Raw genomic sequence first — 19,622 nt, forward strand, 5'->3', positions numbered from 1 at the left:
CAGGGTGGACGACTGTCGACCCTGTCTGTCTGTGGAGGGGCTCTGGAGCTGCCCAGCTCAGCAGGAATGACAGTGGTGGGAAAGGAGGTCGCCCTCCCTTAGCACCCCTGACCTCACACCCCCTCATCAGGGCAGCCGAGTGCCTAAACGGCCCCTTCCCTGTCTAGCTCTGAAGACCTGGACGGTGTGGGGGCTGAAGGACACACAGGAAACAAAATTCTGTAAAGCAATTATCCTTCTATTAAAAAATAAAAAAAGATCAAAGAAAAAAACACAGAGACCAGCAAAGGCGGGGCTTGCATTCTCAGCCAGCCTCTGCCGAATTCTGCCTGTGCTTACGCGTCAGACCAAGATGCTGGTGCTCCCACCCTGTATCACAGATGAGAATCGAGACACAGACAGGTTGAGCATCTTGCCCCAGGTCACACAGCTGCTGAGTGCAGGGCTGAGAACTGGACCCCTGTGGTCGAATCTGGAGTCCAGATGCTGTGATGACCCTGAGGGAGCGGCAAAGACCAGATGGCCCACGCTGAGCCAGGCACGCACTCGCACACACACTCGTGTGCATGAGGCCTTCACTCTGAGGCGACGGACGTCAGAGGAAGTCAGAGGGCAGCCAGGGGAGGCCAGAGGAGAGTCGAGGTCTGTGAGGAGGAGAGGCCACACTTTCCAGGAGGCCGGGGATTCTCTTCCCTGGTGAGTCTGTCTCAAACCCTAGATTCCTCTCCCTGGACCCAGGAACAGACTGTCCAGTGACCTAACTGAGTTGGCTCCAGAATTATGCCTTCCCAGGGCTTCAGCTACCACTGGACCCCACTGCTGTCAGTAATAAGGGGGAAATGAGTACATAGTCTGGGCTTCAGATTTGTTTGGAGACAAAGTTTATTAGGAGTACAAATAACCACGAGGGCAGTTGGCAAGAATATCTCCAGAACACTTAAGAAGCCCTCTGCTGTTTTCCTACCTCCTCTCCTGTCATGAAAGTGGAAGGTCTATCTAATCAAGTAATTCTGTGCTGATAACACTCTTTCTTTAAAATATTTATTTATGTATTTATTTAGTCAGCTGCGCTGCGTCTTAGTTGCAGCATGTGGGAGCTAGTTCCCCAATCAGGTACTGAACATGGGTCTCTGCATTGGAGTCTTGGCCCCTGGACCACCTGGGAAGTCTCTCCTCATACTCTTGGGGACTGTAACGGGTCACAGGCCTCCTCTCAGGCCCCCTTAGAGCTGAGGCATGGGGTGGCTGCAGTAATCCTCCTGTGGCTAAAATGTGGTTTGTTGGTCATGATTCACTCACACTCCCTGCACACATAGGGCTTCTCCCGTGTGTGTCCTCTGGTGTGTGATAAGATTTGACTTAACACTGAAGCTTTGCCCACACTCCTTGCAAACATAGGGCTTCTCCCCTGTGTGTGTCCTCTGGTGTCTGATGAGGACTGACTTCCGACTGAAGCTTCGCCCACACTCCCTGCAAACATAGGGCTTCTCCCCTGTGTGTGTCCTCTGGTGTCTGATGAGATGGGACTTAACACTGAAGCTTCGCCCACACTCCCTGCAAACATAGGGCTTCTCCCCTGTGTGTGTCCTCTGGTGTCTGATGAGGACTGACTTCCGACTGAAGCTTCGCCCACACTCCCTGCAAACATAGGGCTTCTCCCCTGTGTGTGTCCTCTGGTGTCTGATGAGGACTGACTTATCACTGAAGCTTTGCCCACACTCCCTGCAAACATAGGGCTTCTCCCCTGTGTGTGTCCTCTGGTGTGTGATGAGGACTGACTTCCAACTGAAGCTTTGCCCACACTCCCTGCAAACATAGGGCTTCTCCCCTGTGTGTGTCCTCTGGTGTGTGATGAGGACTGACTTCCGACTGAAGCTTCGCCCACACTCCCTGCAAACATAGGGCTTCTCCCCTGTGTGTGTCCTCTGGTGTCTGATGAGATGGGACTTCTGACTGAAGCTTTGCCCACACTCCCTGCAAACATAGGGCTTCTCCCCTGTGTGTGTCCTCTGGTTTGTGATGAGACTTGACCTATCCTTGGATCCTTGCCCACACTCTCCGTACTTGACTTTTATAATCCCTGAGACCCCTGCCCCCATGAGTAATTTGCCCGTGTCCTCTGGATTCAGTTTCTGGCTTGTGCTGGGCTCTTCTGTGATTCTCTCATGCACCCGAGAAGCCCTCATTTGTCCTCTGGGTGAATAGGAGGAGGCCCTTGAAATCCTCTTCAGCCTTATGCTTTTCAGCAAAGGTTGGGGCCTGTCCTTGGCCTCGCGACCCTCAGGTTTGTCACTTGGGCTGTGTGGATCGGAATATCGCTGCTGCTGATTTTGATTGCCTGGGCAGGGATCCTCTGGTTGGAGGTGGTCTCTTGCAGATGGTCTCAGGAGGGTCTGAGAGGGGTGATTGCGTTGGACGTGTTGGCTGAGGAATTTCTGACTGGAGAAGGCCAGAGAGCAGGAGGCACATGGGTGGATCTCGGGCTTTGGTTCTGCTGAGAGAGGAAGCTTTTGGTCAGGTGGCTGGTTTGCCGTGGTGAGGCCCGCCCCACTAATCATCTTAGTGTGGGCAGTGCACGGTTTGTCTCCCATCAGGTGTGTCTCTACAGTCCACTTTCCATTCCATTCTTATTCTCTGCATCTACAGAAATCCAGGAGGCTTGTGTCAAGGGCCTTTTCTACCCAGACTAGGGACCTTCCTAGACGCAGCCGCAGAGGCAGCGTCTCTCCTGATAGAGGTGGCTCTGCAGGAGCCTTTCCCTGTGTGTAAGTGTCTGGAAGGTCATGTCACAGTGGCCACAGGAGTGTTACCCTACTGAGAGATAAGACTTGACGACTCAGGGGGAATCCTCCTGAGTGGCTCCCTGGGAGGGAAAGGGTCTATTAAGTCAGGGGCACCTGGCCCGGAGCTCTCTGCATGTGGGCGGCAGCACAGGGGGTGGTTAGAGCAGGCGCGAGTGAAGCTGACTCTGTGGCTCCTGGCTCACAGAGCGGGCTCCGTGCCGGTCTCTGCGGGAGGTGGGCGCAGGCTGGACGAGGCCAGGCGGCCCCGGGCCCACCGACTGCCGGCCTCTGGCTCCTGCTGCCCGGACTGGCTCACAGATTGCTCCTCTCTGTTTCCCATGAATCATAAATAGAGGCATGTCCTTTCTCAAGCCTCACCAGGATTCATGCCTCATTTATTTCACTCAGTCTTGGTGCGTTTAACATGCACTAGGAAGCCCTGTTTAAAAATACATCTCCAGCCAGACTCCTCACACCCTCACTCCCGAGCATCTTCAGCCAGCCCACTCTCCCCTCATGTCTGGCAGTGAACTGACCTCTGAGGGGACTCCCCACTGCTGTCTCTTCCCAAAAATGAACCAAAGCATCGTCTTACAACAGAGAACATGCCGCTTCCAGCTGAAAGCCGCACGGTTGTTCTGTGTCATCCAGGAAGACCCCTGGGGCCTGCACATGGACACGGGCCCTGAGGCGTCCCTGTCCCGTCCAGCCTCCTTCCTCTCCCTCTGTGCTTCCTCCTGTGACCACGGGCATGGCCTCTCTTCCCGGGCCTGGGACTGCGGCACTGGCTGCTCCCCTGCCTGGAATCCTTTCCCACAGGTGTTATCTCTGCAGAGACCCTGCCCACCACCCTGCGCCGCACCCCACCCTCTGCTCACGCTGATTGGAGGTGCTTTCCCTGCACTGGTTCTTCTCAGAGCACCAGCCCCCGTCTGGTGTGAAGCCCATGCTGCCCCGGGGCAGTGGGTCCGTCTGTTTCGGTGCATGGAGCCCTGCCTGGCACAGAGTGTGAACTCACATGACAACACACTGGAACAGTAACTGAATGCAGATCGCTGCACACGTGTCGCTTAGAAATGGGAGGAAATGAGGAAGAAACAGGTACGGGGAGAGAGCTGGTAGGCACTAGAAAACTTGCTGTTTGCTTCTAAGCCTTTCAGCAGAAGGTGATGTTACATGTTTTCTGCATGAAATATTAAAAATTAGAACTAACATTTTTAATATAAAAAACTTTTCCTAACAGTCATATGAAATGAATCAAAGTCTGAGGCATTTTAATTGCGACCTGACTGACTTTGGACTGGATTGTACTCTGCCTCGGAGTCGGACCAGGGAGGCTCCCCAGGATGGGGTGGGGTGCTGGAAGAGGGGTGGCGCTCACCTCTCCCGGCCGCGAGCTCGCTCTTCCCGCTGCTGTTCCGCTTGATGCCGAGGTCCTGGCCATACTCGTCCCCGTACCAGACCAGCAGCTCACAGCCCGGCCTGACCACCTGGCAGGTTCGGTAGAAGATCTGCCCTTGATACTGCAAGGCCACCAGGTTCTGCTCCTCGTCGTCCCGGGCACAGTTCACATACCTGGGGTTGAGGCCGGGAAAGGGAAAGAAACCTCAGGTGACGAGTGCCCTCCACTGTCGGGCCACGCCCAGCTCCTTGCCTTCAGGCCCTGAGGCCGCCATGGCTTCCACCGCCCCTCATGGGGACCTTCTGTTCACACCTTCGACCAGGCCATGTGAATTCCCATTTCCAGATCCTGTTTCCAGTCCTCTTCCTGGCTGGAATGCTTTTTTCTGCTTTCCTAATTAGCCACTTTATAGAGCCCAGTTCCAGACTCGTCTCCACCTGGACTGTCTGTGGGGCTGGTGACCTCCAGCTCCTCTAAACTCTGAATTAAGTTCTCTTTCATTCCACAGGACAGGGTGCTCCTCTGCTAGCATGCAGCCCTCAGCACTCACCCCAGCCTGCCTTCTCTCCTGAGGCTTCCCTCCAATCTCCCCACGTGTATCCAGGGTCATATTCACTTGCCCTCCCCCTCGCATGGAAACTTGGAGAGTGCTCTGACATAGCTTAAGACCCAGAAGAGTGATAGTTTATTCACTTTCTTCCTGCCCTGATGAAAGGCACGGCCCTCGTGCCGTGGCCCTGCTCACGGCCATCCTGCCCCCCATTCCTTCCAAGGCCTCAGGACCCACTTCTCACTGGAACCGAGCCTGGGGAGGTTGTTGCCCACATGGACTCAAGGTCTCCCGTGTTAGGTTATCCTGGCGCTGTGCAGTTTCTCAAAGATAGAGAAATTAAGGTTACTGTTCCTAAAATCAATTGGCTACTGTCTGTCTGCAGTTGTTCTCCAAAAGGACATGGGATGTGTGATCTGCTTCAGTAATGAAGTTCACTGTCTAAACTGGAACATAAAATGCTTGGCAAGTGTCAGTTAAGTGAGTTAGAGTGTCCCTGGTGAATCTAGACTCCTCAAGTTGTTTTCAAGTCCCCCAGTTTTGTTCAGCATCTAGACTTGTATTTTGAGGGCACTATATATGCTATATTTTTATTCCCTTCAAATGTCTTTTGAAATGAAAGACCATGATATGGAGGGAAAAGAGGAAAGAAGATGTGAAAGCTATTGAGGGAGACAGATTGAGAAGGAAAGGGGTGGGGGCTTGAGGGAAGAGCGGCATCTACAAACTGCAGACTCACTGTGCGCACCTCATCCAGTTGGCCAAGGACGTGTCCTTTCCATCCACATACTCGTAGCAGTTTCTCCCTTTGGTGATCTGAGTGTCAGAAAAGAGATACAAGCTTTCCTCTCTATTTTTTTTTGGTAGGAAGTAATAGAAGAACTATTTTCCTTTGCAGTCATTGGCGCTCTTCAGCCTGCATGGATTCAACTGCCAGTCGGACCAAATGGTAAGCTGCTTAATCATCATTCCAAGTCTGAGTCTCCTGGTTCACTGAAGGGAAGGGCTCCACAAAGGAGGAGTCACCTCTGTGTCTGTACCTGTCTCCCACCTCTCCTCTGAGCTTTAGAGAGAGGTCCTGCGTGCCTGGACCAGTGTCTTCCACCTCTCCTCTGACCTTTAGACAGAGGTCCTGTGTGTCTGTACACTGTGGTCCCACCTCTCCTCTGACCTTTAGAGAGAGGTCCTGCGTGCCTGGACCAGTGTCTCCCACCTCTCCTCTGAGCTTTAGAGAGAGGTCCTGTGTGCCTGGACCAGTGTCTCCCACCTCTCCTCTGACCTTTAGAGAGAGGTCCTGCGTGCCTGGACCAGTGTCTCCCACCTCTCCTCTGACCTTTAGAGAGAGGTCCTGCGTGCCTGGACCAGTGTCTCCCACCTCTCCTCTGACCTTTAGATGGAAGTCCTGTGTTCATGCCCAGTGCACACGGTACACAGGGCTGCCTGTGTCATTGCCGACCGTGTCATCACCATCTGCATCCTTGCATGTAGACATGAAGTACCCCCCACCACACACAAGCAATTCGAGGCCAGAGAACAGGGAAACAGGGGTGTTTCTCACCAGCCAGGAGTATCCACTGTTGGCGGCCTCTTCATCGTCTGTGATCTGGCCCTCATAGGGGCCAAAGTGCAGGCCCAGTGGCAGATCGGATGCCTCATTCCACACTCCAAGCCCAGCCTCAGGGATGCCCGACAGTCTGATACTTAACCCAGGGGGCAGAGTGAGGGCTGAGCGGTTGGCATGCCCCTTTTCCACTGCACAGTCCTTTACAAAGGTTGGGGGCCCGTGGGCAGCACAGCTGTCGATGAAGAAGTTCTGACACTCCTCACAATCTGGAGGCGAGAGCAACAGGGATGAGGGGAGGTATAGTGATGTTGCTGGTCGTAAAGACCTTCAGAAAGAACTGGGGCACTCACGGCATGTGGCCTCGATCCTGCACCCCAAGTCACAGAGGAAGGGGATGATTGGGGGACCAAATGGTGAGGTGAGGTTATTGGACAAAGGCCTCGTAGCCCCTTCTCCATGAGTGGGCCAGCGGGGGCACTCACAGAGGTACTCGTCATCCTGGGGCTCGCTGACCTCTTGGTACACATGGCCCTTTCTTTCTCGTAGACTGTACCTCTTCACTCCAGTCTCCGTTCTTTTGCGTTCTAAGATGGAGAACAGAAGCTAAACAAGGCTGGTGGGGTTTGGAGAGTTAGTAGTCCCTGTTTTATCGGAAAGTGTGAGATCTCCTACCTGTTCATTTATACACTTTGTTAAAAGTTGTTTACATGTATTTTTTAAACTTTTACTTTAGTAATTTTATGTTTTAATGTTACATATTTATGCATCTTAGTTCTCCGATCAGGAATGGAACCTGCACCCCCTGCAGTGGAAGCAGGAGTCTTAACCACTTAACCACTGGAAGTCCCTTTTCTATGCTTTGTTTCTTCCCCCTTTAACTCCTGGTTCAGGAGACTGAGGCTCCTCACTGACCACAGATGCCCAGTCCAGTGTTAGCTTCCCGCACTTCTCGTTAGCAGGTTTAACTTCCCACCTTCTTACTTAGGAAATAGTTCACTGACACATGTACTCAGAAAACATACGTTGAGGGCACATGACATGTAAGGCACTGAGCAGAGGTCTGGGCATAAACACTAACAAGGCATGGTCCCTGTCGTCACAGCTGGATTTACTGAACTACTTATAGCTCAAAACGGTGTCAGCACTTTTGCATTTAATGTAAAGCTTTCAAACACTGTATGAGTTATGTATCCTTATCTTCACTTTACAGATGAGCAATCAAGACCTCAGAAAATGTATAAGATTTTCCCAAGGCCCCATTGCTAACTTCATGTTTCAGATCAGTCCATCTTAAACCCAAGCCTACCCAAAATTCACACCACACACCTAGTCCATACTTACTAGCTTTTCTACAAGGATTAGGGGAACTAATTAGAGGAACTCCCCAAATTTTCTCTTACCGACTTTTTGCCTGGGGTGCTGTCCAGGGATCCTTGCTTTTCTGGGAGGGGGCACCGGTTTCTGAGCCTGCTTGGAGCCACTTGTCTTCAGCAATTTTGCTGCTCCCGGCAATTCCTTCAAACTAGATTCCATACTTAATGGTGCCCTGGACATTGCCTTCCACACGAGTAAAAGACAACATGCATTTCTTTAGTTCTTTAGGACTTTATGAAGTGTTTTCACATGCACGACTTTAGCTAATACTTTGACAATTGGAAACATCTGGTGGAGGAGGCGTCTGAACACTGGAGTGTAAAATAAGGACCTAAGTGGGTAGTGAATCAAAACTAGAATTCATATCTTAAGGTTCTTTCCCTTCAACTTTCTGCATAAAAGGGAGAGCAAGGCAAGAAGAATAGCTGGAGGTCAGGGAAAGAAGAGGGTAAGGGCTCATAGAAAAATCCGGGAGGTTTTCTATTAATTGGTGGCCCTTTGATGGACGAGGACGTATGGAAAATTACAGAGGGGACAAAACACATCTGGAAGATAAGGTGACAAAGCAGTGAGATCGAGAAGAGAAAAGATGATCGGAGAAACACATTTAGACAGCAAAGAAAGTGAGCTGAAAGTTGCAGGTTGCCATGTCCTCTTAGAGACAATGTTTAGAATTAAAGTAGCTGGCCTCATCAATTCTGCTTGAACAAGGCTGTATGACTAGCTGGTTCTCCTCAGTTTTCTGATCCATAAATTGGTATACATGCTCATTCTTAATGTTACAGTGGACATGAAATTTAATAACATTTCAACAAATCGTGGTGTGAGCTATTTAATACAGTATGAACGTGAGTATATATCCCTGCCATCAATTAATCCTTTCAACTGTCTCTATATTTGAAGTCTAGCTCACAGATACTGTTCAGCATTCTTTGACCTTCTTACTCCTAGATGAATGTTTAAATGTGGAGTCACTCATTCACAAAACATTCAGGGGGCACTCAGGGGCTTTAAGCTGGGCCTGGACTTCTGAGAATTAATGGGTATGGTCTAAGCTCTCAAAGCTCACAACACAGGGCAGGCTAAACAAATGAATCCAAACATGAGAGTTGCCTAATCAGAGCTCAGGGGAAGGACTTGTTACTTCCTCCTGCAAGAATGAGCATTTGAAATGATGCCCAGATGAGTTTCTACTCAAAAGTGGGTAATCTATGTGAAGTCCTTCAGTTATTTTCTCATTTGTTGCTTTTCAGTCATAAACCCGAGGCTTGTCAGGGTTGCGAGTTGCTTCCTCTTATTGGACTGGGAGGCTCTGAAGTAGGGATCCTGTCACCTTCATCATCCTGGACCGTCCACTCTACAAAGTGTCCAACATGTCCTTCAGCTTCTTCCTCTTTGACCGTCCACTCTACAAACTGCTCAGCATGTCCTTAAGCTTCCCTTAGTCAGATAACTTAGCATATCCCTCCCTAGCACAGCACAAAAGAACTGAGGTTGAAAACATCTCAGATGAATGATATAAAGATGTATGAATAAACTTCATGGAACTATGGGAATTTTAGTCATTTTGCAAGGAGTTTAGAAAAAGAGCTTTGGATTAGATTGCACTACCAGTGATACTGTGATCTCAGGTGTATAATTAATCATTTTTTTACCTCAGTTTTGTGATCTATAATGGTGATAGCTATATACCTACTGATAGGTACAGTAGGATTGTTTTAAGGTTTAAGTAAGTTTATTCACATAAAATGCTTAAAGTCTGAGATATTGTGAAAATAATGTAACAACAGAACAGCCTACTATTGTTGCTGTTCTTACTGAGTATAAAGATGGTGATGATATCAGACATTGTGCTAAAGATTCAGGACAGGAAGGCAGCAGTCTCCAGGACCTCTGTGTTTTCTCCTATTCTCACCTGTGACTGGATCCATGAGAAGGATATTTTGGCAACAGGATTTGGGAAATACTCACCTTTTGGTGTTTATTGTGCTCCACTCTGAAGGCCATCGAAGAAGGTTTACCTAAAAAATGATGGGAATCAGTGTTTTGGTTGGTAAATGTTTCCAAACTCTGGGCATTCCAATTAAAGACACATAATTCTGAGCCAGAGAGTGACTAGGACAAGGATTACCAAAGGAGGAATGGAAAATGATTTCTGTATCATCAACTCCTATGCTTCCACTGGGAGCATTACATAATTTTCTTAAAATTAAAAAAAAAATATGAAACTTCATCTGTGCCTCATCTGATGTCCATAAAGTATCTAATAAATTTACTAGCCTTTCATGGTAGAAATACTCAAAAAAGTAGAGTAGAAGGAAGTGACTGCAATATAATAAAGGTCATATATGAAAAGTCTACCTCTAACGTCATAGTCATCAGTGAAAAGCTGAAAACTTCTCTAAGATCTAGAAAAAAAGGCAAGGATACCCATTTTCAACATTTCTATTCACCATAATGTTAGAAGTCCTAGCCAGGGCATTAGGTTAGAAAAGGAAACATAAGGCTTCTATTTGGAAAGAAAGAAGTAAAATTATGTCTGTTCACAGAGGACATTATTTTATGTACAGAAAACTCTTTAAAATTACACACACACACACACCTACACAGAAAGTTGCATGGTACAAAATCAACATTCAAATATCTTTCCATGCATGAACGATGACCATTCCAAAAAGAAAAAAGAAAACAATCCTATTTTTCATTTTTAAAAACTATAGTCAAGATCTAAATTAAGTTAAAAAATATTTATTTTTATTTATTTATTTGTGCCAGGTCTTTGTTGCAGCATGTGGGATCTAGTTCCCTGACCAGGGACTGAACCCAAGTTGTCTGCATTGGGAGTGTGGAGGCTTAGCCTCTGGACCACCAGAGAAGTCCCAATAATGTTATTTGTAATAGCATCAAAAAGAACGAAATAATTGGGAGTAAACTTAAAGAGATGAAAGACTTATACATTGAAAACTACAAAGTATTGCTGAAAGGACTCTGATAAAAGTAAATAGAAAGGTGTCTTATGTTTATGGATCTGGAGACTTAATATTATTAAGCTGTTCATACTACCCAAAGTAATTTAAAGATTCAATGCAATTCCTATTAAAATCCCAATGGAATTTTTTTCTGATATAGAAAATCCATCCTACAGTTAATACCGAATCTCAGGGGACCCCAAATAGTCAAAACAATCTTAGAAAGAACAGCAAAGCTGGAGGCCTCTGATTTCAGAACATATTACAAAGCTACAGGAACCAAAAGAGTATAGTTTTGGCATAAAGTGTGTGCTTAGTTGCTCAGTCGCACCGACTCTTTGTGACCTTTTGGACTGTAGCCCACCAGGCTTCTCTGTCCAGGGGATTTCTCAGGCAAGAATACTGGATGGGGTTGCCATTTTCTTCTCCAGGGTTCTTCTTAACCCGTGGATTGAACCTGCATCTCCTGTGTCTCCTGCACTGAAGGCAGATTCTTCACTTGCTGAGCCACTGAGGAAGCCCGTTGGCATAAAGACAGACATGTCAATCAATGGAACAGACCAGACAACCAGAAATTAACAGAAATACATTCTTGGATACACGGTCTAATGATCTCCATCAAGGGTGTCAAGACAATGGGGAAAGTTTAATCCCTATAACGAATGGTGCTGGGGAAAGAAGATATCCATATGCAAAATAACGAAGATCTAACAACATGAAGAAAAACCAACTCAGAATGGATTCAAGACCTAAATGCAAGACTTGACAAGACTCTTAGAGGAAAACAAGGGTGAAGCTTCATGACACTGAATCAGCAATGATTTCTTAGATCTGGTACCAAGTGCACAAGTATTAGTAACAAAGTGAAAATACACAAATGAGATTACATTAATCTTAAAGTCTCTGTGCAGCAAAGGACACAGTGAATGGAGTGAAAAGGCCACCTATGGGACTGTAGAAAACATTTGTAAAATATGTATCCGATAAGGGGTTAATAAGCATACACCAATATGAAGCTTATGTATAAGCCAGGAAGAGAACCTGATTGACCACGATGGCACCCTGATATCAAACTTCCATGCTTCAGCATTGTAAGAAAACAAATTTCTGTGGTTTAAGGCATGCGCTCTGTTTTGTTACGGCAGTCTGAGCTGACTAACACAGCGGGAGAAGGAATTCAATAGACATTTCTCCAAAGACACACAAATGGCCAACAAATATATGAAAAGATGCTCAACATTACTAATCAATAAGGAAATACAAACTGAAACCTTCTGTGATGGGCAATATGAATAAGAAGACAATAGCAGGTTTGGTAAGGATACGGAGAAATTGGAACCCTTATACATGATTGTTGGAAATGTAAAATGTCGCAAACTTCATAGAAAACAGTATGGAGTTTCTTCAGAAAATTAGAACTGCTGTATGATCTAGCAATCCAACCCAAGAGTCTATTTCCATTAAAAACTGAAAGGAAGATCTTGAATAAATAGTGCGCACATCTATGGCCATTGCAGCATTATTCCCACTTGGCGAGATGTGGAAGCAATCTAAATGTTCATTGGTGGATAAACAGATAAAGATTATATATAAGAAATATCTTATATCTGTTATGTACACAGGCACACACTGGAATGTTTTTAAGCCTTAAAAAGAATTCTGTCATATGCTACACCAGGGATGGGCCTTGATGATATGCTGAGTGAAATGAACCAATCCAAAACAGACAAATATTGCCTGATTCCACTTCTATGAGTTATCTAAATTAATCAAACCCATGGAAGCAGAAAATATAATCGTGGTTGCCAAGGGCTATGAGGAGGAAGGATTGGAGAATCGTTCCTCAGTGGGTTAGGGCTTCAATCACGCAAGATGGAAAAGTTCTACAGATTTGTTATACAGCAATGTGTATATATATCCCCGGTGGCTCAGCAGTATAGATTCCGCCTGCAATGCAGGAGATGCAACAGACGCAGGTTCGATCCCTGGGTTGGGAAGATCACCTGAAGCAGGAAATGGCAACCCACTCCAGTATTCTTGCCTGGAGAATCCCCTGGACAGAGGAGCCTGGTGGGCTACAGTCCATGGGGTCGCCAAGAGTCAGACACGATGGAGCAATTAACACTATGGCCACTAATGTGTACATAGTTAGCAAGAGAGTTCCACACACTCAGAAATTCTTAAGGTAAGTAAAGATGTGCAGAGGCATGGTGGACTGTGGCAGATGTATTCCCTATGAAGAATCTCTCTTCTTGTCAAAACCTTTGCAGACAACCAAATGTTTGATTTTCATGCCCCTTTCACTAGTTTTAATAACCTAAGGGAACAGAGGGACTTCCCTGGTGGCACAGTGGATGAGAATCTGCCTGCTGATGCAGAGGACACAGGTTCGATCGCTGTTCCAGGAAGATCCCACTTTCTGTGGGGCCACTAAGCCTGTGTGTCACAAACTACTGAGCCTGCATGTGCTCTGCAATGAGAAGCCACTCACTGCAACCAGAGAAAGCCCATGTGTAGCCACGAAGACCCAGTGCAGCCAAAACTAAATAAATAATTTTAAAAAATCTCAGAGAACAAATAGATGGAGAATCATAGAACTATCTAAATTGTTTGCTCCAGTCTAGGAAGATTAACTGTTCTAAACTATCTGAGCAGCAGAAGAGGAAGTGAGCTGCTCACTTCTATTTTATAATGAGTGTACTTCATTTTATTCACCTGATGCTGTCTCTGGTCAGTGAAATGTGGGAAAGATCAGGGAGAATAAATAGTTCTCTCAAACCCTTTCCCAGAATTAAAACAAAGAATTAATTTCACCTTAGGGTAAGAAGATCATGTATTGTTGTTTTATATACCTACATAAATAATGTATCTTGACATAATATGTTAATCATTTCCTCTTCTAAGAGATTTAATCCAACAACCAATTATGAGATTAGTATTAAATCTCTTTGGTGAATTTATTTCTAAGGTTTCTTTAACTGCCTTTCATTAAGAATGTTTAGCAAAAATAATTCTTTTTAAAAAGAATGATAAATTTTAAACATAAAACTTTTGAGAATTACACTGGAAAACCTATACATTCATCTTCATTCAGGCTTATGTCAATATTCAGCCACAACCACTTTGGAATGCTGAAAATTATGTTTTATTTGCTAATGGCTGAGATATAATTGAGACCTAAGCCCAGACTGGTTTCAGGAAGACACCTCTAAATCCTGCTGGCCCCTCACCTTGCTGCCTTGGTGTCCATTCTTCATCAGAATCCTCAGTGTCATCTACCTGGAGTTTGATGACCTGCCTGCGGTGATGCATGAAAGCTGGTTGAGTGGCTCTGAAACCTGGAAAGAAGCTAAATATTTGTTCTAAGAAGGAGGAACAAAGCACAGAAGCAAAGGAAAGTGTCACAAAGTCAGGGAAATCAGTAGGATGGGCTGGGAGAATCTAAACAAGGCAAGAGGTGAGCTCTGCACTGCAGGGTCAACCTCCCTTTGGTACAAAACAATAAACATTTCCTCCAGGTTAGTCTCCACACAAAAGGGAACTGTAAGCAAATGAAGCCACCTGTGAGAGGGCTAAGTGAACACTGAGGGTGAAGACCTGTTTCATGTTTCCCAGGCTCACAGGCACCCAGCACTTCCTGTTACCTATAGCAATCAGCGCTTCGTAGTTCCTTTTCACATTCCTATATCGAATTTTTTCCCATTCTCCCATCTCTTCCCATTCTTCCTTGGAGAAGTATACAGAGATGTCTTTGAAAGCATCTTTTGCCTAAGGAAAATAATAGATTTCATCAGTGATTTACTAATATAAGTCAGACCTTAGAGCTGGGTCTTCTCCTCCACCTTTTGTGCAGGGAGTAGCCTGAAGCTACTGGATGGTCTCTGTGAGGCAGGGATGAAGACTTTCCTTCCCGACTGTGTCCTGCTTAACTAAACAAACACTGAGCATTTTCCTAACTCTCCCTGGACACAAAGCAGTTGACAATGCTAGTGTCCCGTTTTGTCCCACTCCACCCCACCATCTCAGACAGGACCAGGCATTCCCATCCTGTGTATGGTCACAGAGAAGTTCACTCAGCTAACCAGGCAAGTAGTCTGTGGTCCTTCGGGGACCAGCGCCATGTCCTTCCTATAGAGCTGGTTTAGAGCCCAGCTTTGCTGCCTCTGCCTCTCACCGTGGGCTTCCACTCTGTTCTCCCAGCATCTCCCTCAGTGCTCTCCTCTGGAGACCTGTTCGGCCTCGTGGCCATTGGAGCGCTCAAGGCCAAGGTACCTGTGGAAGAAGAAGGTACTGAGATAGCCCAGACCACTGGCCAGAGCCTGGTCTGTCTTCCTTGGGTGGAGTGTCCAGGGCAGGAAGGTGAGGGGAAAGTCGGGGTGAGGGTATTGGTGGGATGGACAGATCCAAACTAGCTATGACAGACAAGTTCACATTAGTGAACTAGATTTGGTTTCTTTGGTTCCCCTACAATTCAGCCCCCGTGAGGAAAGGCACTGGGAGGGACATGTCTGTGGGTGACGGAGCGATTCCTGAGGAGACCTGGAAGCCCCTAACTGCTGGACTGGGGTCAGGCTGAAATCAGGACTCTGTTCCAGTGCAGGAGAGGGAATATTTCTCCAAGAAGGATTTTGAAGATCTCTGCCTGGGGACTCAGAAAAATCTGGGCATAACATGGTTCTACGTCTAAAGGATAGGTCACTTGGCTTGAGGAGATCTGGGTCACACGGGCTGAAGGAACTGGGGTCTTCAGACAAAGGGGACTGGGGATCTTTTGGCTGATGTAGAATGCGCAGGGTGAGAGCCAAATTATACAGAGTAAAGTAAGCCAGAAAGAAAAACACCAATACAGTATACTAACACATATATATGGAATTTAGAAAGATGGCAATGACGACCCTGTATGCAAGACAGCAAAAAAGACACAGTTGTGTATAATGGACTTTTGGACTCAGAGGGAGAGGGAGAGGGTTGGATGATTTGGGAGAATGGCATTCTAACATGTATACTATCATGTAAGAATCGAATCGCCAGTCTATGTCTGACGCAGGACACAGCATGCTTGGGGCTGGTGCATGGGGATGACCCAGAGAGATGTTGTGGGGAGGGAGGTGGGTTCATGTTTGGGAACGCATGTAAGAATTAAAGATTTTGAAATTAAAAAAAAAATAAAGAAAAAATAAATAAATAAAAGTCCTGCACACAGGTACCGTTTAGCCAATCAGCTATGCTGTTACAGGAACAAAGAACTGTCTGTATAAAAGTAGATTCAGAGGTTGGAGCTCTTGTCAAAACTCCACTGCGCTGGATGAGACATGAGCCCTAGCTCGAGCTAGCAATAAAACCCCTTTGTGCTTTTTGCAAAAAAAAAAAAAAAGGGGATCTTTTGGCTGATGTAGAATGCGCAGGGTGAGAGAACTTGGGATCTTTGAGGCTCAGGAAATTAGGGGTTTCTTATTAAGGCGCTTTAGGTCTGAGACAGGCAGGACAGTTGGGGTCTTGAGGATGAAGAGTTTTAAGAGCTCCCAGGCTGAGGTATTCAGGGTCTCTGAGGTTAAGGAACTTGGTCTTTCTGCGGGTGCTATTTTTAGGGTGCCTCAGGCTGAGGGGAACTGGGGTTACTCTGGTATTTGAAAATCACAGCACTAGGGGATTCAGTGTTTCTGCGGGTGAAGGGACTTGTAGTCCCTGAAGCTGACGAGACGCAAGCTTCCTTCAGATTAGGACTCAGGTTCCTCAAAGCTGACGGGATTTCGGGCCTCCCACCTTGGAATTTGAAGCCGTCAGGCTAAGGGTTTATGAGGGTTGCGCAGGGTGCGTTCCCATCAGTCTCCCCGCTGTCCTGCGGTGCTGCCCAACCCGGCCTGGGGCCCGCTAGCACCACAGCGACGTCCAGTCCTCTTGTGCTGAGGTGAAGTGAAGGGCAAGCAGCCGGCCTGTACCCTGTCAGGCACGAGCGACCAATCGGCGTTGCGACCGAGGCAGTCTGGCCAATAGGTGCCGGGAGGGTGCAGAGCGTGATGGAGGCCCCGCCCTACTGCTCAGGGATTGGCTGCTCTGGGGGCGTGTCTGTCAGGAAGCCTCCAGCGCGCAGATGCATCTTGGCCGTTTTCTTTGCTTGTTTTCAGGAATGGCCTCTTAGGCCTGGATCCTCAAGTGGGCAGGTTGTCCTCAGGCTCGATGTTTCCTTCCAGTGCCCTCAACTGGAATCTCGGCTCCACCAGACTAGTCATGCTCCTGGACTTTCTCCTAGGCCCACCTGTGCCCTACCTTGTCAAATCCAGTTTTGGCAAGAACTCTATATGATGAGTACTGCATTATTCAGGGGAAAACGGTGTCATTAAATTCTGATGAGACACAGGATAAACAACATATGGTCAAAGATTTAAATGCAAGGCATGGACTAAGTATGTTAGAAAAAACTTGGACGACTTTAAACCTCAAAGTAGCAGTGGCACTGATGAGTCATCTGTATATCTAATGTAGGGATTAAAAGCCTTCAGAAATGAGGCATGAATGAAACCTCAAAGCCTTGCAAGTATTTTCTGTAAAATGAGGCATCGAACTGGAGGACAAAGGAGCCATAGAGCTGAGTTTACTTGACACCTACTGGCTTCACAAGATAAAACAGGGACACTGTTTCTGGCCCTTAGCTAGATGTGTTCACAGAAAAATAACGTGATTTCCATGTACTGGAAGCAAGACAACTGACTGCAGAATTAGTATCAAGTGGTGGCTGGGAGTCTGGGTGGAGAAATGGTACCAGGAAAGAGAGTTTACCTCTTGGTGGGTGTTGAGCCAGAAGATACAACCCAGCCAAAGCTCATGGGAAGAAAAAGCGTATTACTTGCAGAACTATGGAGAACACCATGGAGCTTTCCAGAGCAGTAGCTCTCTAAACCACAAAGTTGGGGAAGCTTTAATCTCTGGGTGCAGACATGTTCAGGCTCTCATGGAGGCTCAGATGGTAAACAATCTGCCCATAGCAGAAGACCTGGGTTCAATCCCTAAGTGAGGAAGATCCTCAGAGGAGGACATGGAAGCCCACTCCAGTTTTCTTGCCTGGAGAATCCCACGGACAGAGGAGCCTGGTGGTCCATGGGGTTGCAAAGAATCAGACATCAGACATGAGTGAGTGACTAACAGATTAACTTTACAGGCATGTTCATTAAGGGTCTTGGGCTGTGGCAGACTCCAAGCTTCCATTGATTGAAGTGTTTAGAGTCAGAACCAGTCACCATCAGCATCCCTTACATTCCAGCTGGTCACATTCTTTCCGCTCATCAGTTCAGTTCAGTCGCTCAGTCTTGTCTGACTCTGTGATCCCATGGACTGCAATATGCCAGCCTTCTCTGTCCATCACTAACTCCCAGAGCTTGCTCAACTTGTGTCCATTGAATCAGTGATGCCATCAACCATCTCATCTTCTGTCATCCCCTTCTTCTCCCGCCTTCAGTGTTTCCCAGCATCAGGGTCTTTTCAAATGAGTCAGTTCTTCACATCAGGTGGCCAAAGTATTGGAGCTTCAGCTTCAGCATCAGTCCTTCCAATGAATATTCAGGACTGATTTCCTCTAGGACTGACTGGTTGGATCTCCTTGCAGTCCAAGGGACTCTCAAGAGTCTTCTCCAACACCACAGTCCAAACGCATCAGTTCTTCAGTGCTCAGCTTCTTTCATGGCCCAACTCTCACAACCATGCATGACTACTGGAAAAACCACAGCTTTGACTAGATGGACCTTTGTTGGCAAAGTAACGTCTCTGCTTTTTAAATATGCTATCTAGGTTGGTCATAACTTTCCTTCCAAGGAGCAAACATCTTTGAATTTCATGGCTGCAGTCACCATCTGCAGTGATTTTGGAGCCCAAGAAAATAAAGTCTGTTACTGTTTCAATTGTTTCCCCATCCATGAAGTGAGGGAACCGAATGCCATGATTTTTGTTTTCTGAATGTTGAGCTTTAAGTCAGCTTTTTAACTCTCCTCTTTCATTTTCATCGAGAGTCTCTTAGGTCTGCTTCACTTTCTGCCATAAGGGTGGTGTCATCTGCATATCTGAGGTTATTGATATTTCTCCTGGCAATCTTGATTCCAGCTTGTGCTTCATTCAGCCTGGCATTTCCCATAATGTACTCTGCACATAAGTTATGTAAACATGGTGACAATATACAGCCTTGATGTACTCCTTTCTCAATTTAGAACCAGTCTGTTGTTCCATGTCTAGTTATAACTGTTGCTTCTTGACCTTCATACAGATTTCTCAGGAGGCAGGTTAGGTGGTCTGTTATTCCCATCTTTTGGGAATTTTCCAACAGTTTGTTGTGATTCACACAGCCAAAGGCTTTGGCGTGGTCAATAAAGCAGAAGTAGATGATTTTCTGGGCTTTCTTGCTTATTCTATGACCCAGTCAATGTTGGCAATTTGATCTCTGGTTCCTCTGCCTTTTCTAAATCCAGCTTGAACATCTGGAAGTTCTTGGTTCATGTATATTGAAACCTCACTTGGAGAATTTTGAACATTACTTTGCTAGCATGTGAGATGAGCACAATTGTGCAATAGTTTGAACATTCTTTGGCAGTGCTTTTCTTTGAGATTGAATGAAACTGACCTTTCCAGTCCTGTAGCCACTGCTGAGTTTTCCAAATTTGCTGGCATATTGAGTGCAGCATTTTAAGAGCATCATCTTTTAGGACTTGAAATAGCTCAGTTGGAATTCCATCACCTCCACTTGCTTTGTTCGTAGTAATGCTTCCTAAGGCCCATTTGATGTCACATTCCAGGACTCTAGGTGAGTGAAAACACCATCGTGGTTATCTGGGTCATTAAGATCTCTTTTGTATAGTTCGGTGTATTCTTGCCACCTCTTAATATCTCTTGCTTCTGAAATGGTCCATACCTTTCTGTCCTTTACTCTGCCCATCTTTGCATGAAATGTTCCATTGGTATCTCTAATTTTCTTAAAGAGATCTCTATTCTTTCTCAT

The 19,622-nt window shown here is 46.5% G+C and overlaps 1 protein-coding gene across 1 annotated transcript; it reads right to left on the reverse strand.

Annotated features, from left to right (window-relative positions):
- Positions 1-342: 342 nt before the first annotated feature.
- Positions 343-16,739, reverse strand: LOC101101875 (histone-lysine N-methyltransferase PRDM9). Its single transcript, XM_042244108.1, is given in 13 exon segments — positions 343-497; positions 1,300-1,322; positions 1,324-2,491; positions 4,165-4,358; positions 5,484-5,551; positions 6,294-6,565; positions 6,782-6,883; positions 7,700-7,856; positions 9,645-9,694; positions 13,873-13,980; positions 14,287-14,410; positions 14,872-14,914; positions 16,678-16,739. Coding segments are annotated over 13 exon segments (2,526 nt in total).
- Positions 16,740-19,622: the final 2,883 nt, after the last annotated feature.

Source organism: Ovis aries, chromosome 1, assembly GCF_016772045.2.
Source record: "Ovis aries strain OAR_USU_Benz2616 breed Rambouillet chromosome 1, ARS-UI_Ramb_v3.0, whole genome shotgun sequence".
NCBI classification, from domain to species: Eukaryota; Metazoa; Chordata; class Mammalia; order Artiodactyla; family Bovidae; genus Ovis; species Ovis aries.